The sequence below is a fragment of the Mesitornis unicolor genome, unplaced genomic scaffold, assembly GCF_000695765.1.
Source record: "Mesitornis unicolor isolate BGI_N332 unplaced genomic scaffold, ASM69576v1 scaffold6219, whole genome shotgun sequence".
Classification (NCBI taxonomy): Eukaryota; Metazoa; Chordata; class Aves; order Mesitornithiformes; family Mesitornithidae; genus Mesitornis; species Mesitornis unicolor.
Window position 1 is genome coordinate 36888 of NW_010207888.1, and position 23160 is coordinate 60047.

General features: G+C 36.5%; 2 protein-coding genes across 2 annotated transcripts; one reads left to right on the plus strand and one right to left on the minus strand.

Moving 5' to 3' along the window:
• Positions 1–375: 375 nt before the first annotated feature.
• Positions 376–2652, plus strand: LOC104546801 (chromosome unknown open reading frame, human C19orf40). The gene is made up of 4 exons (XM_010192288.1): positions 376–519; positions 1185–1324; positions 1637–1789; positions 2410–2652. Exons 1-4 carry the CDS (start codon positions 408–410, stop codon positions 2650–2652), a joined length of 648 nt encoding a protein of 215 aa, XP_010190590.1. The 5' UTR covers positions 376–407.
• A 3099-nt stretch (positions 2653–5751) lies between these two features.
• RHPN2 (rhophilin, Rho GTPase binding protein 2) lies at positions 5752–22371 on the minus strand (the record flags this gene model as incomplete). The annotated part of the gene is made up of 14 exons (XM_010192290.1): positions 5752–6003; positions 7284–7439; positions 8279–8425; positions 9185–9261; positions 10014–10208; positions 10306–10425; positions 10902–11058; positions 12393–12580; positions 14734–14900; positions 15835–15959; positions 16674–16751; positions 17815–17890; positions 20630–20758; positions 22256–22371. Coding segments are annotated over 14 exons (1983 nt in total), but the record flags the coding sequence as incomplete, so codon positions are not given.
• Positions 22372–23160: the final 789 nt, after the last annotated feature.

Here is a 23160-nt window from a genome sequence, read left to right on the forward strand (position 1 = left end):
AATGTGTGGTGTCTTCTGCTAGCTGAGGGCTGGAGGTGCCTCTGGAGTCAGCTTATAATTGAAGCAGACTTTCTTTCAGCAAGGGTGGATGAAGGCATAGAAAAGGCAGTGTGGTTGTTTGGGGTTTTTTTTGCCATCTGTGTGTCTTAATTCAGGTGTTTTTCAGAGTGGCTGGGAAAAATGGAACTTGCAAGCCAACAGCCTGTATTTAAGTAAACACAGTTGCTTACCGGTTTTGATGTTAACCGTAACTGTAAGGTAGCTTCAGGGAGGAGATAGTGTCTCTTCCGGAATATTGCATCTTACACATTGTAATCATAAAGTTAAGTTTGGAACAGGTTTATAAGATGTGTTAAATGTTTCACATTTTGTAGGTGCTACTGAAGTAAAGATTTAAAGGAGGTCTGATGACAACAAAAGCAAACTCTTCTATGATAGCAGGATCTATAGTTGTCCCTTATGGACATGTGATTGGAAATGAGAAGTGGAGAGGGTCAGAGATAGCCCAAAGGCTACAAGGTAAGCACAAACAGATTGGAAAAGGAAAAACAATTCAGGCAAAGCAGTCCTTTCTCTCACCCTGTACTATGAAGGTTGGCTGGAATATGCTTTACTCTGGGCCTTACTGGCCCCATGTTTGTGGTACAGCCTATGTTAGCAGGCTGAAAGTTCCCATTTGTCTGTCACGTATTTCTGTGATCAGTTATATCATATTCGCATACTTGCTGAGCACTGTAGAGAAGTAGAAGTATCTGCTTCTTGGGAACTACAGCAGTGGAACCATTGTGAATGTGCTTCACCACTGAAATCCCTTGAATTTACGAGGATACTGGGACTGTAGGCGCACCAAACTAAATTAAGATGCTCCTTTCAGAATAGAAAGTGATGCTTTTGTTCAAGTCCAGCGTTTTCTGAGAAGCTATAGCATTTAATTGCTATGAATTGGCATTACTAAAGGCATCACACAGTAATTTGGGTCTCTTGTACGAGTTTTGCTTAAAGACAAGAAAGGCTTTTAAAGAATACAGAGTTCATTGTCAAGTCACTAGGATATCAACGCATTGGGAAGGCTGGGCTGTGAAGTATTTATTAGTTGTTTTTTTGATTGGCTTAGGGTTTTTTTGTTGTGTTTTTGGTTTCTTTTTAAGCTATTGTATTTTTCCTTTTAACAATTTCACCTTAAGGGAAAATTAGACTCGTCTTTGAAGATGGCTTGGGACTTGTGGATTTTCATCTTTCAAATAAAACTTGCATTTTATATATTTCTGAAGCCGATTTGGTTGCAGGAGATGAATTCAAAAGAAGACTGGTTCGGTTTAGAAATGTAAGTACTACAGAAAGAGAAAAGGAAAAGTCTTCAGTTGGTATTTGTTTATTCCATGCTCCTGAAAACATCCTTCTTGTGTTATTTTTAAATTCTAGCAGAGATAAGCTTTTGTGATAATTTTCACCTGAAAACCAAAAAATTACACAGCTGTGTAATAATGCTGCAGTAAACCTCAGTGCTGTTGCTGCAACTTCTATTCTTCCTCTGATTTGCTTCAGGCAGCTCATACTTGACAGGAGTTTGCTGTCTGTTGCATTGCATCATCTTGTCATTAACAAGGTCTTTTCTTCTTTTTTCCTTTCAATACAGGCCAGCAGTCTTGGGGGAATTGTAATTGTGGAGAGAACCCAAATAAGCGATCAGTACTTCTTAGCAGTACAAAAGCTTGTTGTGCTAGAACTTGGAATGGTGTTGCTTCCTGTGGCAAATCAAGGAGAAGCTTCTCAACTCATTACTCAGCTCGTAAGTTTCTGTGTTGGGGACAAACATTTAAAATATGGGATGTGAGGAGAATCACCTGTTTTCCCACAATCATCATTCGTTTCAGAAAGAATACCTGGGATCTTAAAGGAACACAACATATTTTGTTGTTTGTATGGAAGGAATAAATATCCTGGAATGGTAATATGGTGGTTCGGCAGAAAGCCAGCTCATTTGAGAACAAAGAAATAGAGTTGAAGAAAATTATTCTGGATTTTTTTTTAACGTGATCTTGCACTGAGATACCACTGGATAGCATTTGGCAATCCTCAATTAAGTTCTCTGTCAAAACCGACTTAGATTTTGCTTTGACTCAGGCTGTGGAAACTGCTCTCTTTCCTTTATTCTTTCTCCGATTGCATCAAAAAGACAACAAAACAATTGTTTTAATTTGTGGTTGGTGTTAAGCATCTATTGTTTTCCTAGTGAGACTCTGTGGGTATGTGTCACAACTCTTAATGAGGGTGCTCACTTAAGTAGGGAGCTTGTTTTTAAAACTTCATTGCATTGAACTCTTGAGATGAAATAAACTATTTTAAAAACTAAAAACAGAGCTCCAGCAGAGGGCACTCAGTGTCACTTATGGTTTTGTTTTGCTTCAGGTCCGTGAACAAAGTAAGGATCACAACAGTAACCCCTTTCTTCGTAAACGGTGTTCACAGCTGGCAGAGCCGTCGGTATTTCGGACCGTGCAACAGATTCCAGGAGTTGGGAAAACAAAAGCTCTGCTTTTACTGAAACAGTTTGGAAGCATCCACCGGCTTTGTAATGCATCTGTCCAAGAGCTTGAGCTAGTAGTTGGACAAACAGTAGCACAACAAATTTACACTTTTTTATGTTCCTAACATGCACGTGTAGTGCTGTTTCAGAAGACAAAGACACTTTGTTTGTTTCTTGTGAAATACAGAATTTTGTTTTTAATAATCTCGTATTATGGCAATTTCTGCAACCCTGGTAACAACAAGAGGGTGCTGACTATTTGTCTAAATATTACTCTGTTGCTGCTACTTTACAGCTGTTTTGCTCATGTAGATGGAGCTGTGGAAATTACCTTGGGAAGAGGGCTGTAAAGTGTTCTGCATCTGTCTTGTACAGAAAACTGGGAGAAAGCATCCATGTAAGAAAATGGAAGAGCAATTTGCTTGCTTTTTGTCTTCCAGGAATAAATGTTTTGTTAATACATGGGTGGTGGTATCTTCTCAGTAACTGGAAATGTGAGCATATATTGCTTTATAGTAATATCTTTTGATTTATAATTTTTGAGTTCTTTTGGAATACATCTTTGACTTAATTCTCGGATTCCTTTTTCAGTTCACAGGGTGCTATAAAATTTATTCCTTTGTGTCTAATATCCAAAATCGTAGTTAATTCATGTTGGGCTTTTGAATATAGGTTGATGTAATTATAATAAAATATATTTTGACATATTAATTATCACTTATAATTTATTAATTATAATATCAATAGTAGTAGTACATACTACAAATAAAATAATATGGGAAGCTTTAATGAAAATTTGTAATTTATCATGTTCTTCCAGCATTAATCATTTCCAAAATTATTTGTAAAGAGCAGGATTTTGGTTTTCTGACATCTCGCATTTTCTTTTAAATTATACTCTTACCCTATCTAGTAAGGGTAAAATTGCCTTTTGCCTTGTGTACCCATTAAGGAGGTGTGTGAAAAGCCTCTTTCATACTACTTGGGTTTTGGATCACAGCAGCATCACTGCTGTTGAGCAGGATTTTCAACTCCCTTCTGTAAACTAAAGAGAAATGAATAATAGAACCTTGGCACATCTGTAACCAATCTCATCTCACTGGTTACCTTAGGCAGCACATAGACCTGTTACTTATACTGATTCTTTACTGGGGATGAAAATACACTTGTAATTTGGGCATAAATACTAAATTTACTGAATAATAAACAGAATTTCCAGAACTACAGAACAAGGTACTACTTCCTTAGAGGGAATGCTTAAGCTTTGTTATAAATCTGTTTGTTTAGATTTTTACTTCCTCTCTCTCAGACTTTGTCACTTTGCTATGGAGACGGGATTTCACATCTGAAAGGTATGCAGCTATTGATGTTGCAATGCAAACACATTTTGCTACTTCAAATGGGCATCTGCTCAATGCATGAACTAAAGTTCAATTAAAGTAGTAACAATTCCTACTAATGGAGTTTATAGGCTGAATGGAAGGGCAGTTAATCATACAGCTGGTGGGGGGGGAGATATTTGCAGAAAGACTGTCACAGTGGGCTAAGATAAAGGAAGAGCTGGAAGGGTGATTCATGTGCCTTTGCTAAAGATTTCATTAGTTGGATAGTAATCTTAGGCATACATGCAAGGTAAATATCTTCTGTATGGAATACTGTCTGGCAGGGTCTTGCATATCTGTGTATGACTGCTGCTGCTTGTGTGCGTGTGTAAAAGAAATGCCACTTGCAAATATACATGAAGAATAACTACTAAGGAGAGGTGAGCCACAGGTAATTTATAACACTTTTTAATGTAATGTTTATAGAGAAACTAAAAATATGTTAACACTCATTCTAATGGAAGCAAGTTTTAGACTATAATTTGTAAGTTCTTGTATAATACAGCATAAACTTTTAAGAAACATGCAAGAGGTATGGCAGCAGTAAACTCTGAAGACCTGTAAAGTATGCTGAATCATCTAAGCTGTAGCAGAATCAAAAAAAAAACCACTACTAAAAGGCAAGATGTGATTTTTATTCTTAAATAAGTATCATCAACATATTTACACATATTACATAAGAAACTAAAAATAAATGACAACTTTAAAGTTTATACCCAGACAGAAACATTCCCCTTATTTTGAGTTTTGAGTATCAAACAGCATATATCTACTCTGTAGATGGCAATGTTAACTAACACTACAGTGTTAGCAATTCTCAATTAATTTAAATTTCAGAAAACAGAAGAATCTCAAAGAAATGCTCACGGAGGGTTTTTTCCTCTCCCACCTGAATATATATATGGCCGATGCTTGTTCATTCATTGTTCCCAGAGGAGGAGGAAGATTTTTTTTTTTACTTAGTGTGATAGTAAATAAACATTAAACTCACAAGCACTTTTCTCATTTTAAAGCATCACCACGATTCATGTACTCTTGATCAGTACACTGGAATAGGTCAGTTTTGAAATTTGTTGCACTGCTATCAGTTTTATCAAGACTAATGAGATAAAAGTCTCAAGGTAAGTAGATTAAATAATTTCAAGTTTGGACTAAAGCCTGGTTTTAACAATTGAATCAGCAGGCATTTAAAATGTAACCTAGATCACTAAAAGAGCAGAGTAAAAGCCTTTTGTAGTTCAAAAGATCTTTTGACTTCTAAGTCTTCTAATTCTCTTCCAGAATTAAATTAACTATTCAGTAGAATACACCTAGTACTCTCAGCAAGAGAATGTGTATGCATAAAAACCACAACTGTATGACACTGCCCCTTGGCACAAGGCTAGTTATTCTCTCTCACCTGTGGTTTAAGATAATTCTTTAAAGAAGTCTTAACAGATTTGACTCTAAACTTTTACAGCAAAATCATCCTTTAATGTGTCCCCTATTGTTTTACATGCAGCATCAAGTTTGTAAAAAAATAACTCCCATCTATCATAGTTTAAAAAAAACAGTCATGATACTGTATTTTGAAATTCCAAAGGAATACAGTCCTCACATAAGCAACTTTATCATCTGTCTTGTTATTGCATGCCACCCAAACAACTTCATTTTAACCTTCAAATAATTAAGATTTACAGGTTTTGCCAGCCTCTGACCTTCACAGTGGTCTATACACAGTAAATTAAGTCAATGGCATTTGTCTGAATTTATACACATGCATATATGAGATAAAATTGATCAATATTTTTAATATACAACTTAAAGAAAAGTGTTAAAAGTTAGCAGGTACTTCTGAAAGATTCAGTACAATGAACTTTCCGTATTCAGAAATGTGAAGGGAGAAACCTTCTTCTTAATCTGAGAACTTCCAGCCACAGCTGAAGGCAGGCAGAGGGTGCTTGCAGCCTTCTGTCTATTTTTAGTTCCCCAGCTTAGAAAAGGCAGTTTCAGTGGGGCTTTCTTGGTCTGATCAATCTTATCCTCCTCCATGGCTAAACAGATTAAAGAGTATGTCTTCTGCATTCCCACAGAGTAAGTTGCACTCTTACTATGCTTTAGGAAAAAGAGAAGCATTATAAGAATCAGTCACCCAAAATAGGTCAAAATTTTGAAGACAACAAAGGATTACTGTGCAAATAGTTTTCCAAGGGAGACTACAGCAAGCTTTCTGTGCTAATGCCAGGCTCACTGAACACAAGGCCCTTCAGAGTGCTGTGATTCTGGTATTTTGCCCATGTAGATTCAGGGGTACAGTATACAAAGCATAAAGGGAGTCGACAATCTTTCCCATGGGTTGTGTTATAGTAAGCATTTCCTGGCTTCTAGCATAACTATACAATATATACACTAAGCTCTCTACAGAGCTCAAGTATGTAGTTCTTGCACAAATCTCTGAAGGAGTCTTTTTGCTGTCTTTGGACATGCATGTGGACTCTGACAAGAGCTACTGCAGGATATTCTTTTGGGATACCTGAAAGGTACAGCCCTCTATCTTATCTTAGTTGTGCCCTGAAGCAATTTGATTATATTCTAACCTTTTGTTTCCAGTAGGAGCTTGGAATGGCAGGTGTGCAATTCCCTAACCTCAGTAAGGAAAATAAACTTCTTAAACAAAACAAGAATATGTAACACCAGTAAGAGCACCTTGTTCACTTCTAAGGCAACAATACTTCAGTGCTTAAGCTTGCCAGGAAATATTAGAAGCATGAAGTAGTAGATTTAGCTGAACTACACATTTTCTCAAGCTACAAGTAAATTTAAAGCTTAACATTTTTTAATCTTGTGATAATTTCTTCTTAGTTTAAAGCTTCTACAGTAGCTTAGTAACTGATTAGACAGTTAAAGTCCACTGAAATAAAAAATACATACATTAATCTGTGATCTAATACAGAAGTCACAGATCATTTATGTTAACAGTGCATAGAAATAAGCATGTAGTCTTGGATGATCTATTTCATTCCATTATTGTTTCACTGTGGCTTTTCCAGTGCTGAACAGGGCAATATTTTCATCATCTGGGACAAGGGAGGGGACAATAAAATTTGCCCTGGAATTTATAATACAATTAATCTAAATAGCTCCACTACAAAAAAAAAATAAACACACTACCCCACCATTCTTATGCACGCTGACTGTACTTTAGCTTGCTAAGTCATGATGTTCAAAACTGAACAAACAATTCAAAACAATGTGCCTTGAATGCCTTATATACTCATGTAGTCAGATATGCCACTCCAGCAGTAGAAGTAAACTTTAATCAGGGACTGAAGCCAGGAAAGTAAAAAAAACACTCACATATCCAATCTGCAAAACGTATTTTCCTCCTTACATACCATAGATGCCGCTGTATCCTGGCAACTGATAACCTCAATCTCAATGGGCTGCTCTCCCCCGCTTTTGAATTTTTCCAGCACTTCATTCACTCCAAGCCACTTGCAATCCACACCACCAACTGAAACTATGTAGTCACCTTCTTTTAGGCCCATTGACTGTCAAAAGATTTTGCACAGGTTAAGATCTGGAATTATAAAGTTCTGTAAAAGGTTTTTTGTTATCATTCAGTATCTGCCCTAAAGGCATTTCCCCCTTAGATGCTGTAAAACTACTGTCTAGCTAGACATATGGAACAAAGATGTATATATAACATAGAAACATGCAACTTTTTCAAGTAACAAATTACCTATCTGAGCTACCATTGCTAAATGTGATTCTGGCATACTCAAATGTTGGCCTTTTTTACATCCTTTTTACTTTTCTCCTTAAGTAAGTGAAACCTGTTTTTTGCTACCCTATCATCCCCCATGAGGTATTTTCTCCAGTATCTTTATGTGTCTTTCCTATAGCTAAGCTGTGGCCATCACTGCATGCTGGTTTATCCCTTTCTTTTTCTCCTCAAAAAACCAATAGATTAGAAGCCAATAGTACATTCTTTCACCTTTTTCACCAGGCACATGCTACCTTGCCTTCTCTTCCCGATCCTCATCCTTCTTGTTGTTGCTACTTCCTAAAGCCTTTAACCCTTCTAACTTCCTGAATTAGATGGGGAATAACATTTGCTGTTATTATCTGGGACCTTTTTATCTATAAAATGTGAGCAAAGGAAGAAATCAACTCTAGTTTAATGTGATGTCAGGGATACGGATGCTTTAATATCTAAGGTGTATACAGCACTGAAAATGCATTCAGATTATATGAACTGACTATACTGATGTGCAGTAGAACTCAATAAATCCTCCATACACCAGTATGAACAAGCTAAAGTTACATTTAAAATACTGTAATGCTAGAGTCTGGAGATAAATTGTTAATATTGCACGAATACACTTACTGCTGCAGAACAAACTGGATCAAGACAGTGAATCTGCACTGGTGCACCTCCTTTAAGACTGAATCCTAGCTCTCCTGCTTCATGGTGGATGCGAATGGTACGTGGAGCTGTCCATCTCTGTTTGGCTGAGAATACTGTCAGTGGGCCCTGGAGGCAACATAGCAGCAGACACATTATGATTTACTGTAATTTGTAAGTAAATGTTCCTATTTTTTCTAAGCTATAATGCTTTAAGCTCATCTTATGTAGGTTTTACTCAGGTTATCTTTCAGCTACTTCCACTGAAATGCAACAGTGAGGTTTATCACAGAGGTTTAAGATGTGCCCTGAAGTGCTCAGCCCTACTTCACAACTGTTCAGATGATACTTCAGAGTAGGATGAGAGCAACTGCCAAGTTGTTCTGAGATCCTGTTAAGGTGTGCAGAATCTTTCGGCTGCAGCAGACTCTAAGGTCCTATATTACTTCTAGTTAGGAGGGGATAAAATGTTTCAGGAAACATTGAATATTCTGATCCTAACCGCAACTCCCAATTTTCTTTGCCCACCAATACATACAGAGCCACCTGAAAGACTGGCTTTGTAGCATGCCCATCTCCAAATACTACATGTTTCTTCCAATCTTTAAGTTTTATGCAACTATCCATTGAAAATTCATGGGACTTTTACGGAGGTTATCAAGAATGAATGTTGTGCAAAGCCATACACAAATGGGACTCCTATTCTTTGCTAGTCTCAAGTTGACTTATACCTCTGAAGCTAGGAGTAATCTCTCCAATAACTTCTGAGAAAAAACCCAGTTACTACAGGATAATTTTTTCAGGCTTAAATACCTGTGTGCCATCCTTCATGTTAGAGTGAATTTATATTTACTAGCAAAATGGTTAGTCGTTAAGCACGTTACATACCAGTCTGTGAAAGAAGTCTTTAACCTTCACCTTGGAAAACTGAGGAGCAATTGCTTCTATTTTATGCTCCGTTTTAGCTAAAATGGAAAGAAAAACAGATTAATTTTCTCTCAAGTACTTGTTAAAAGACATACAATTTTTTTTTTCATTCCAAACTAGATAGATATATCTCCTAAGTTCTTACCAGACTGTAGAAAAACCTAATTTTTGTGGAAATGTGCAAGACAAGTATCTGAATTACCTCAAAAATATCTTTAGAGCTCATAGTATCAATACAGAAAACTTAAAATAATCCATCCAAGAAAAACTATGCTATTCTCTTTAATTTCTTTTTCTTTCAGAAATATTTCAAACCAGCGCTCATTCTGTCGCACTGCTTCCAAAGAGGAAAGAGTTGGATGAGCTGAACTACAATAGGAAGAACCAATAGCAGACAAACTGAGTTTACAGCTTAGATCAGTGGAGTTGTGCTACAAGAAACAGTTACTAGTTTTCCCTGTGTGATTTTAGCTTTTAAAGTTTCTTCGTTTTTCCTAGCTCAAAAGATACCAAAAAAGTTGAATTCTAAATAATAACCATTGTTATCTACCCCAGAAAATGACGAGGCCAGAGACAGAAACACTATAAAGCAGCTGTAACAAAATTATTTTACCTGTGATTGAGGAAACATGTAAAGAATCCAAATTCAAATATACAGTATATAACTTGTACATTATTTATGTATGTATGCATATCATATATATACATATATATAAAATAAAGGCATATCCCCATGAAAACATATACATATATGTTTAGTTATCCTTTATTTCTAGCTGCATGTACTTACGAAGGATATCTGGAGCTTGGTTTAGACTGAGAAAGTCATCTTCCATCTCCTGCTGAGAATATTTGAGAAGTGAGCGCTTATGTGCAGCTGTCAAAACCTCCTGAAGAACATCAATGTTTCGAAGCTTTTTGCACAGCCCACAGACCCTTAGAGCTTCTTCATGGCAAACAATGGCTTTGCGTAAATGTGCTTTCCCTGAAAGGAATTAGAAACTGTTGGTTGTCCTTCACAGACAATAAATACAAGGTAATTTTCAAATTGTATCCAGTAGCTGAGTGAAACTGGCAGTTACCTAATTGTTTTCTCTGCGCTTTGTCCTTTAAAATGGTGAGAACCATCAGTCCTTCAGGCATGTGGTCATACAGCTGGGACAAGGCTTTCTCCTGCTGATCTTCATCATCACCGGACTGCACTGTAATAATTGGTATAGAACATTAACCATTAGACATCTCTTGGTGCCCTGTTCCTTTAGGTGTATTGCTGTGTAATTACTATCTTCTTTCCAAATGCAGTCAAATATTTTTGCACGTATATACTGGTGGGTATATATCAAGTTTTTAGGACTTCTATTAGTTTTACCATCCACAGTATGCAAGTAATACTTATATGCAGGAATATAGTTACAAGAATTGAACAATTTAGTAGCACATAATGGATATAATGTTTTTATTTTATTTTCTGCAAAAGTTACATTTATTGAACTTCCACATTCTTCTGTAAAGGACAAAAAGCACGGCCACATATCTGAATGGGAAAATGGCCACAGATTAACATATATTGAAACTCCAAAGTTCTTGGCTCCTAGCCTTATTCAAAAGCCAAATTATAACTGTTTATGTGTTGATTATTCTTATTTATGTGAATATATAGAAAATGTATGATTCTTACATTCATGGTCACACAGAACGGTGGCAATGAAGTAATGTGCCAGAGCTCTATAATGGTCTGACTTTATTTGTGCCAGTTTAGACCAGGAATAGGGGATATTCTCTTTCACTGGTTCCTGATTCATTGCAGTGTTAACCAGCATGTAAACCTCTCCCACCTAAAACAAAGCACAGAATTGAAGTATGACAATTTAACATCAGTTACCAGGAGCTCAAGTAAGGGTTATTATATTCAGCCTTAATTAATTTCATGCACATCACATCAAAGGGGTGGGGAGGGGGAGAAAAGATGGTTAGAAATGGTTGGAAATAAGTTTGGAAAACAAAATTAAATTCCATCTCTGATTTTTCCCTTACGAGAAAATTAAATCAATTTTGTACAAGAACAGATGAACTAAGTCAGTCAACCTATATGGCTTCAGAGTTCAATAAAAACACGATATAATAAAGTTTTTAAATTACAAATACATCTCATTGGGTTAACAGCTGAGAAAAAGGGTGAAGCATATTACTTATACAGTAGGTTTGTACTTCACTTCTGAACTTCTGAAACTGTGGAATCATATCTAGTCATAAGTTTGTGTGGTCTAGTTAAAACTGGGCTACTATCCTTTTATGCAGAGGAAATAAAATAGCTTTTCAAACAGTGAATGCTGCTTTAATGGATCAAAATACTCCACCTGACAGAATCAAAAAATCTTTTCTCTGCAGCCGATCAATCTTGCAGATAAATTAGGGTAGCTTTACAGAATTGACAGGAAAGGCTTTGCCCATTTATCTAGTATGGAACCGGTTATACATCTGCTACTTTGAAACAGCTCAGCAAGCATATTCGTATCTTGTTGGCATACCCAATTCTTTATGTCAACAACCTCAATGAAGTGTGAACACTACCTTCTGGGGCATAGCCTGCCTCTCCATTTTTCAGGCAAGTCCCAAGACAGCTCTGCAGCTACCAGTCTGACTCTACTCATCAAGGTCCTTCCCTCAGTTACAATTTAATTATTCTTTTGGATTTAAGCTTTTTAGGTTTGCATAACCTCCAGCTGCTGGGAAATAACAGATAGGTTGTGTTCAATACTTGACAGAGAACTACACAACCTGTCCTTTTGTATGTTGTTCTGTCGACAAGATCTGTACTGTTTGAAAAAGCAGTATAATAGCTTGTAAAAAACTTCTGCAAGTTCACTGCCCAAGTGTTCCAGCATGTTTCTATTAAACTTCAGGAATTATGAATTAATTAAAAAAAAAAAAGAACCATAACACTTCTAAAATAACGGTATTTAAATTGCAGCTATTTGCTTTTTAATCTTCTGAAAGGTTGTGATTCTCACTGTAGCTTGTGAGCTGTTCTTTGTTACTTTTGGTTTTCAGTAATGGTTGTTAACATTTAGGTTTAATAAATTCTGTTAATATTATTAGAGGCTGTAGCTAGTAACACAGCACTGTAAACAGTTATTTTAAAGACCAAATTTTAAGTCTCATATTTTACCTTGGCAACTTCCTGTGTCATTTTCACTAGTATGAAAAACTCATTGCGTATTCCAGGAAGACCAATCTGCTCAAAAACACACTCCTGAGCTTGCGCAAGCATCATTTTTACTAGTACATTCAGCATAGCTGGGCTCATATCATAACTTGGTGTGTGAGTAAAGGTCTCCTTTAAGTAGTTTAGGACTCCTGAAATTACAAAATGGTTTTGTCAGCATTACAAAGAGAGAAACAAGTGAATTTAATTCTAACATGTACAATAATAATTAAGATTGAAAGCATACTCTCAATTCTAGTCTTGCACTACAGCAATCTAAAGGGGTTCTTAGTATACACGATTGACCATAAAGCTGTGCTGAACCAAATGTGACTTGTATATGAGAGTGGTAGGCTAGGGCTTATGTGGAGGACAAAGAAGAAGAAGAAATCTATGCAGCTATAAGGAAGTGACAATAGAACCCTTCCTAGAAGGAAAAAAACACAAACATATAAACTTAATTAATTATGAACCTCCTTTTCAGATGCTGCTACGTGCATTGTGTGTCCCAACAAAAGCTCAGTTCCATCCCTGTAAGTAAACTAGAACAGTATATTTAATAGGGTAAAATTAGATTCTGCTCTAGACATTGGGTTCTACCAACATAGTAATCTTTTCTATATTTTATCAAATTAAAAACAAACACTAACTGTAGTGCAAATATTAAGTAACAGTTTCAAAAATGGAAGCGTAACCTTCAGCACGCATGTCATCCAACTGGTTTAGTGAGTTCTACTAGCCTGCTAATTGCTGAAAATACTACAAGAGTGTAATGATAAGACTTCTGCTTTTAAGTCTCCCAGCTTCTGTAATCTTACTTCTTGCCACTACATTTGGTTCTGGCCATGTTGTGCTGTATTGTCCTACTACCAGTTTCTGAGATTTTTCATTTTCTGTGTTACACTCGTACACTTATTAATATGCCCTTACACAAATTTGAATTATGGCCAGCTCTGCCTTTTTGCACCCAAAAAAAAAAAAATCAACCCCAAACTTGCCAGGCACATCCCAAGTACTGATGGGGTGCCCTACAGAAAGGAACTGAAAGGACAGGGCAGGGAAAAAAAAAAATTTTTTTGTTCTCAACATATTTCTGCTTATGGGGTAAGGATATACACACCGAGAGCTTTGTTGAGGATAAACTATGCAACATTTTCTATTCAGCACAGAGAAACTGTTAATACATACTCTATATCATGTCTCTACCAACATAATGAACAGTGTTACGGAGCCATGCACAGGTACAATGAAATGCCTCCTGAGCACATTGCTTTGGGGCCCTGCAAAGGTACTGTGGTAGCAAATGATGCATTTCAATTTGTGAATTAATTCTGTTCTGCAAATACATTGAAGTAAAAAGCAGTGATTTTTGTATTAGCAAATTTAGCAAAAGGAGAAATTTCTCAAGTATTGAAATATTTTTTAGATTAAATACAAAGGTTGAAAAACAATTTATTTGATAAGTGCATGAAGAAATACTATCAAATTTTTTCGAAAGCTGTGTATTCAAACGAGGGGTTTTATGACAATCCAACTCTGTGGTTCACAGTTTATCACTGATAAGGCTACTCATAGGTAGAAACCAACAGCTACAGATTGTCAGTGCAGAAATAAATCTTATAGTACGTATTGATTACATAGCTCATGTCTTTAGGCATTATGTGTAGCAGAGATTATGTTTACAAAAAATTAGAAAAAAAATCCCATACCAAACCAAAAGCTTCTATAACAAGTTAGTTCAAGGCATGTGCTTCCCTTTATTAGAATTTGAATTTTTCTTCACTTGGGACAGAGATTGTTTATTCTGTACCTGTTTACCTTTGGAATCTAGGGAAAATATGTAGTCAACTTCCAATGAACTGCAAATTTTACTAGAGAACATAGTAAGATTAATTTTGAAGAGACCATGTGGAAAACTAGGGTTTAAGCCCTTTATCAACCCTTTGAATTGTTTCTTGTACAGATTTTTAAACCAATCCAGTTATCACTGAAGTAAAAGCAGCTATGCTGATGAAACAAAGAATGAACAATGAAGCAGTTAACGCTAGGGCTATTACTCAGACCTTTGAACTGCAGTTCATTAATCATTAACCACAGTATTCACTGTCTTCATTTGCATGTTCAAACTACAGTTCCAGGTTTTGAACTAAAACTTCATCTCAGCTTTTAAGTAGGCTTCTTAAATTTCCCTATTCCTACTTTTTTTGTGTCATGAAGTCAGTGGGAAATGCAGAAATCTGCAGCTTGTCAGGATGAGATTAAGAACACTTGCATAAAGACCTTCCTCATATTTTTAAAAGTGTACCTGCAGCTCTCTGAAAAGCATCAACAGCATTTTCAAGTCCAGCCTGCGTCTGCCGATTGCATCTTGTTCCAATCTGGGTGTAGACAGCTCCAATGTTGAATAAAATACTAGCTTTTTCAAGCAAGAGATTTTGCTGACACACTGGGACACCTGTGAAGGAGTCATACCTTGGGAAACAAATATTAGAAACGTTAAGCTTAGCAGAATCTATAGAAACAACAGATGTTTTAATTCTCTTTTTCCAAAAGAGCAATGGAATTCTTAGTAATTCCTCTGCTACACTGAAAATGAAGGTGAATAGAAATACCACTGTGTACTGTGAGGACAATCTTAAGTACTGCAAGCCAGACAATAGCTTTATTTGAGGCTTAGTTTTCAGCAGATTTTACAGCAGTGCCTCCATAAGCATATTATACCTAGCTCAAAAGTGCCTATAAAACATCACAGAGGCTGGGGAAGTATCTGCATGTGCTGCTATGTTCTCATACTTATATGTTGCCAAAGGTCAACTATTGGCATGGTCAAATCCTCTATAGCTTGTATTTTAAAGTTTCTTCTTGCAGTTACAACTAGAAATTTAACAGTTCCTCTTGGCTGAATGGTAGTCATTTTTTTATCATAAAAATTAAAGTTGTGAATTTAGAGTCAAACTTTGCTCATAGATGTAGTAAACACTTCACTATAATAAATAAAGACACTCCTCCCTTCTGGACCTAAATCTTCCTCTTAACAAATTGAAGGTGGGAAATTAAGGTCTGACCCATTCCCCATCTGCTTCACACAAGGTTCAGAGACCAGGAAACGTCTGCAGTGGTCCAAAATAAGGATTATTTTCTCTTTTTCCCTTATGCTAACCTGTAGCCTAAACCATAATCTAGCCAATGGCTACACTCTAAGCATGAAAAGGGTGTACTGTATTCAGGTTTACTCTTAACAGTTAAAAAACAAAATGACAATATACTGCAAGGAATAGAGGGGAGAAACACAATGACATGCTCAATTTAAACAAAAGATGGTTAATGATTAACAGCGTGGGGGGGGGGGGGGGCAATTTAGAAAAGAAAAAAAAACCAAAAAGACAAACATGAACTACACACTTACCATGTAAATAAAACTCCCATATGCCTGGTGGGTGGGAAAAATCTGTTTTCTACATAACCAAGTTGAAGGAAATAGCTTATCAACATCTCAATGCCAGCTTCATCTCGGCTAGGAGTACGGCAGGCCTTAAAACAAAACAGATTAAAATAAAGTGTGTTCTGTTGAGTTACAGGATGAATAAACATCAATGATAAAGCTCTACTTCCTTTGGACTTCTGCATATCATAGAAATGTGTGGAATCCGAGAACAGTAAGCTTAAGGCCATATGGATGCATTCCAAATAAGAGTTTTTCAGCTGCACAGCAGTGGCACATAACCTTTAAAGAAGCAAAGTAGATATGTTTGGGAAGTCTCAGAGTTAACTGAGGAAGCAAAAGGGACCTGTGTGGCAACTCCTAGACTTAATTAAATAAAGATAATGGGTATTTTATGAAAGCTGCTAAGAAAGTTTGTTTCTAGTATAACACAGGAAACAAGCAATAGCTAGAAACAATCACCACTGACTATAATCTTTTGCCAGATGCATTCACTTCAACATTCTTCCCGTTGAATTTAAAATACTTTAAAGTTTAAAAAAAGTAGATAAGACAAATCTTAGATTTACAAAGTTGTGTTAATAGCTCAATCACTTTGCATAACTTCATCCTTTTACTCACTTGTTCTTTACTGAGGCTGTAAAGACAATGAAGATTCATGTTCCATATTTCAGAAATGAAGTCAGTAAGAATATGGTAAGTTATAAGTAATAGTGGCATATTCTGATTCCATACAAATTTTGTTATTTACAACTGTAGATTACATTACAACTGTAGGCATGGTATGCCATACTTGAACTTACTTGTCTCAGATCCATGAGATCCGCTATTTCGTCTTCATACTCAGAACTGTCTTCACTATAATGTTCCAAAATAAAGTCCTAAAAAATAAATAAAAATTTGAATGTTGAAATATCTAAAAATAAACCTATTCTTTTTTTTCCTGCAGTTGCAAACAGTACAAAATTGATTCAGTTCTGATTTGCACGTTGTCTGCTCCCTTCCAGCCAGTAACACAGTAACATAAAATAATGAGACTACAAAAAGACAATAGAACTAATAATGTGATTTGAGATCTGAGACAAAATTTCAGTCTGCTGTAAAGGAACCAAACATTTATTACATCAGCTCCATTGGGTTTTAAAACAACAACACTTAGTGGTTTTGAAAAGGACAAGTGAACTCTGTTAACTAAAATACGAAGGGAATCGAGTGACCATAAAAACTTGTTAACAGAAGAGACTGTCAAGTTCTTGTCAGCTATATTAGTGCAATTCCACTTAAATTAACAAAGCTGCAGCGGCATAAAGTGGTACCATAATCTGACAACATAGATTAACCTACAGAAATAAAAGCAGAGACAAATGCTACAGTGATATAAGATGGTTCACCATGACATAAAATCTACACTCCACAATACACAGTAGTCCAAAAACTACAGAGGGTGGCTCAAATAGCCAGTGAAGTATATTAGCCAACAAACAAGCAGCATTAATGCTGCTTCCCAAATGAGCTAGCTTGGCTAGTGCAAGTTGGAGTATGACTGCATTGTGCTTAGAAAAATCTTCATTACTACTTCGTTTCATGCTTAAAGTAGTAATCCATAGTTTATTAGAACCAAAAACTGTAGATGGAATTCTTATTCTCTTTGGTTTAACTCTACTGTCTCTAAAGTGGTATTTTTTAACATCTTCAGTTAAGATCTGAACAGTTAGATCTGAATCTAACTAGGATAAGGAGTCCAAAGATGTTTTAAGAAGAACATTGCTCATGCAATGACCCAAATAATTGGTGGTTTATTTTTAGACACATTATGATCTCAGTTTTAGGGCAAACGAAATGAAAAATAATTTGTACATAAATTACTTCTGCTTCTTTAAACAAATCTGAAATGGAAGTTATTTCTGTTAACAATTCATTCTGAAATGTGTCTCTGAAATTTACCTTGAGGGGAAGTGTAAAGTCTACTTCTTTGGTTTCCTTCAGGCCAAGAGGTACCAAGGGAATGCTGAAAGTCTCTCTATGGAAAAAAAAATAATTCAGAAATATTTGTTTTCTGTTGATAAGGTAATTAATTTTGTTTCATTTGATGATAGAAAGTTCGTACGCTGGCGGGTGTTCAGGTAAAAGATACATAGTTTGTAACAGTTCCTTCCTACCCAAGAAAGTCTGATTCATTTTCAACAACAACTTAAGAAGACAGCGAGGAAAGGTACTTTCCCGCGATTTTTTTTTTTCATCTGAGCCTATTTTTCCTTCAAGGAAAGGAAACTCTCAAAGGCTGACTTACTGCAATTTGGCTCAACCCTTATACACCTGCACAAGTTATATGGACAGAAAACAGCTCCACGGCTGCTAGGCAACCTGCCATGGTAAGAGCTATGGTAAGTAGTTACCAGTATTTTACATGCTACCAATGGTTTCATATGTAGACATGATGTGTATCTAAGACAGGGAAAAGCAGGGCCAAAGTATACCAACTTCAACAGTGAGAGATCTAAGACTAGGAAGTCTGAGAACCACGTAGACAATGCTTGGTGTTAACCTCTGACTAAGCTGACCTTTAAAATATCAAAGGGTAATAAGGATGAGAATTGTGACTTAAAATCTGATCCTCGAGAGTATACTCACCTGTATCATGAACGTAAACCCAGATCATATTAGTAAACAACACTAGCTAATAAGACTATTATGAATTAAAGAGCATAATTTATCCCTCAAAAACTAGACATATTGCTCTTCCACTAAGTGTATTACACAATTATAAAAAATACCAGAACTGCTTCCAGATACAGTTTGCTGAGTAAGTTTAATGGATCGGTGTCAGGCAATTATAAAGTTTATCAGGTATTTTCCTTTTTCCTAAAAACAACTGCTTGACTGTCTAATTATTTAGAGCATTCGATTACCAACTATAAAATCTCACAGCTGTTATTGATTAATAGTCCTATCAGCAAAGCCAGCAAAATCTTTCTTACTGGTGAAAACTCCATCTCGGGAAAGTGGAAGGAGAGCGGCTTCCTCAGCAGAGGAAGAGTCCTTAAACTGGTTGGCATGGTCCAGAAAGTGGCTCTGCTACCCTGAAAAGGACTTCCTGGATACAAAGCCAAACCACCACTGCATATAGTGCAAATTATCTGATTTCTGATAAGACTTTTAGAAGAGACCACAACAATTTTACCACAGATTATATCATTACTTTTTCCCCCAAGGAAGTGAGACACATGCAAAAGAAATTCTAACTGGCTGATTTATTGAATTCTAGTACCACCCACAGTCCCTGTAGACACCAGCATTCGTCATTCAAAGGGACAGAAGTTCTATTTTTTAAGTTTCTAAGTTCCCACACCCATGGAGTCAATGTCATAAGGGCATTGAACAGTCAGGGAGGTGATCCTGGATTTCCAGAACTGAACAGAAATAGCGTCATGCTTCACAATTCAGCTGATATGTGTGCAAGTACTGGGAAGGCCAACCCTTCAGATTGGTGTAACACAATACAGTGTTACCCTAGTAATGTGGGTGTGAACTCATGTTGATGACTATATACACAATAACTTCAGAGAGCAACTATTAATAGCTATTTGCTGTTAAAGGCTGGAGAGCAGTTACAGAGGGAGTGAATTCTTTTAGCTGATGGAATATGAAAAGCATTTAGAGCTCAGAATGAACATCATCAGAAAGGTAAACCATCATTCAAAATAGATTGGGGAAACAGGAACAGGAGCGAATAAAACACAAAGCTTCTACCTGCCTTGGGGCCTGACCTGCTGCTCACCCTTCACTGAGAATCCAAATAGTTTGAATATTCTTTAGCTAGAAGAAGAAACAGGACTCTCATTCCCACAGCCATAACTTTCACACTGCTCTCTATGCTCGCATGCATCTGTGAAAACTGGTAAAAATCTTCAACCAAAATATTTTTCCAAATAGCTGTCAAAGTTTGTCATGGTGTTAGAGGGCAGGAACTTTAGCACAAGTTTCTTTTTGAGAAAAATAAAACATAGACATTTTGTCCCCATCATATGAAGTGCTTCAGTTTGTGTCTTGAGCTGCTAATGTTAATCAAATAGTAAACGTTCGGTTTTAGGAACAACCAGACATCTAACTGATACAGCAATCATTGCAGCATTCAGAATAATGAATAATTTTTAACTTTGAAGTTTTATCTTTGAGGAATCCATTGCAAATTGAAGTTTAGTGCGCTCTTTAAAGTTGGAAGAGTATCTTGGAACAATTCCAACTTCAACTACTAAAAATTTCTGTTATAGCCAGCTAGTTTATAGGATTTCTATCACTGAAGTACACCTTAAAGATTACCTCAAGTCTGCTCTGAGCTCTAAATCAGTGTTGGACTTCTATTCTCCAGCTATAGAGAACTGCTGCATGCACTGCATTGCGAACAGATATTGTATCACTAGATTTGCTCACTCTGTAATGCACTGAACCAACTGGCCATTCTAATACTATAAATTCTGCTAGGTGCTGTGTCCCCATAAAGCCTCAAGAGGTTTCAGTTCTCGCAATACTCCCCTCCACGAAGGAACTCTGTGTCTAAGGATTAGTGGTACACACCTATCCCAAGTGAAAGACAAATATGCAGGCTAACCTTTAGTCAACAAATCTCCCATCAAATATGTTCTCTCCCTAACAAGCACTCTGTTCTTTCACGTAATTATTGTCCAGCATTCACATTCACCTAGAAACAATTTTGTTTCCAGTGGTAAACAGATGATCTCTTAATTATTGAGTAACTTACTCTGTATTTTGATAAACTTCTACTGAGATGTTAAGTCCTTCCAATTCTTCCTTTAAGATCTGCAGGTCTGAGTTTACAAAACTCAGTTCCAGTAGTACATGTTCTCGTACTTTGTTGTTGGTAGTTGCTCTGCAGAAAGAGAGAGACAATTTTTTTATTGCTGAGGAGTAGGTTTTGTACATAAGCTTGGTTGACCCCCTTGCTAGCATTCTCAGTGTTTTTAAGATTTTTTTTATGTCCTTAAGAGATGATACAAGACCTCATGTTTCAGGATTTATTAGGTTTTTCTGTCAAGAGAGAGCCTGGGATAGTTTCCAGATAACAGCATGTAGACACATAGAAGATTTGCTTTGCACTAAATTTTTTTGTGTGATTAAGGGTGAGACTTATTTTCAGATACATTAATCAATAAAACGAAAGCATCTTAAGCAGAATCACTATCCTATTTTTGGTTTATGTGATCTTTTCCTAGAAGATATGAGGGTGGAGGTGGGGGAAGTAAGGAGATATTTTTCTTGAAAGAGACTTCCCTGCTTTATAAATTGAATAATAATCTGTTGGGACTTCTGATCTTAAGAACAAAAGAAAACAACTTTCCCATAAAACTGTTATTACAGAATGTTATACAAATATATACAAATATACAAGTAGAAAGATACTTCTTTTTAATACAATACAATTTTCTCTATAATTTTTCTGGACCTATCACCACTCTCGTCAAGAGTAAAGATAAAGCAAGTGATGGGCAAAGAACAAGCTATTAATTAATGGCAAGTTTAAGAAAAGTGAATTTATTTAAACATTTTCACTTCTCTAAGGGAATTATATTGACTATTTTGTTCTTGGATACTCATTGTTCCTCTGGTTGCAGAGAAACAGACACTACAGGAGACTATTGCAGATGGGTACTGGGGAAATTTTCAGTTCTCTGTAAGGGAAGGCTGGATTGTTGGAAAGCTACAAGACTTTGCTAAGCAGTTAATCACAGGATGCAATAGCCTCAAAACAGGGTGAACATTAAGCTGTTCCTATGGGGACAGACACATAATAAACTGTCGTAAAAAATGTGGTGGACAAAATATAATAGACAAAGGGAAAAGTCTCTTCCAGTTACCTCAAACTCTATGAGAATTTGGTGGCAAACATAACCCTGCTCAAATTAGATCTGCGCTACCCTGCTACTTGTATATCACTACTACATGGAATAAATAAGGCAACTGATGGTCCTTTCCACTGTGAAGCACAGATCTGAAGGATCTTGGAAAAAGCAGCAGCATAGTGACAATACCTTTATTTGATTTAAGGTGTAAAAAGGAGTCGTCGTAGCATTCAGCAAGATTCACTTGCCATTATCACTCGCAATAAAGCTGATCAAACAGAGCAACATAAGATAGTCATTCAGCTCGTTTGCTACCAAACAGTAGCTTTGAAAGTACACTTTATAGCAGCTAATAACTGTACAGAGCTACAGCATTAAAAAAACTCCAGGGAGATCCACAAAGCATCCAGCAGTAATTTATGCAGCATGTTAGAGGAGGGGTTAGGCAGGCTGAGAAAAATAATTTTTAAAAAATAATAATTTTGTTGCTGAGGCAAGAGAACTAGGAAGTCATGACACATACATACCTTAAAAGATTTTCAGCACCAGCTCTCAATCTTACTGCTCTTAAGATCTGTTGGTTTAGGACAGCTCTTTGATTTTGCAGTTTGCTTCGACCAGTCTCTGCAAGAGGGTTACAGCCCTAGAATTAAGGAAATGAGGGGGGTTTGTTACTGTTGGAAGAAACTCTGAAAAAGGACTAACACTGATTTTGAATGAACTTTAATGCCATGAGTTCTAGATGAATACAAATTAACTACACTGATATCAGTGATGAAGGACTGACAGTGTTTCTTTTCTCAAACTTGGTCATTAAAAGTGAAAGAGACACCATGACCAAAGCATTTGATGTTAAAATCCAGGCAGAAAATACTTGTTTTAAAGCTTATGTACATGTGTGAGCCAGTCTGTTCTCCTCTATAAATCTTCTGAAGCTATTTTCCAATTACAATCAAATTTGCCAGGTTTCAAGAAAACAGTATCTGGCCAGGCAGTAACTCCTATCAAAGTTTCTGCTTAACCTTTGCAAAACATCAGAGTTCCATGCTGGGAAATATGCAGCCTTGAAATACAGCTCTATCGGTAAACAGGCTCTGGTGGCACCACTGCTCGCAGTTAGAGCCTTTCTAAGGATCTCTGCTTTCCTTCCTTCTGGTGCTCAGACCTCTGCTACAATTCTTACCCCTCCTCCCCTAGGTTCTTCTCTTCATATCTCAAACTTATTTTGGTAGAGTACTGCTTATCTGTACAGCTCTTCTTCACACCCAGGAAATCCTCTCGGATCTTTAGGTCTACCCTGCTCTACCCCAACAGCACCTTTACATAGTGCACCAAAAATATAAAATATTAACAAGCTTTATAAGTTCTTTCATATATATATGTTCACAGTGCCAAGTGCAATGATTTATCTGCCCATTAGTTTTTCTTGTTA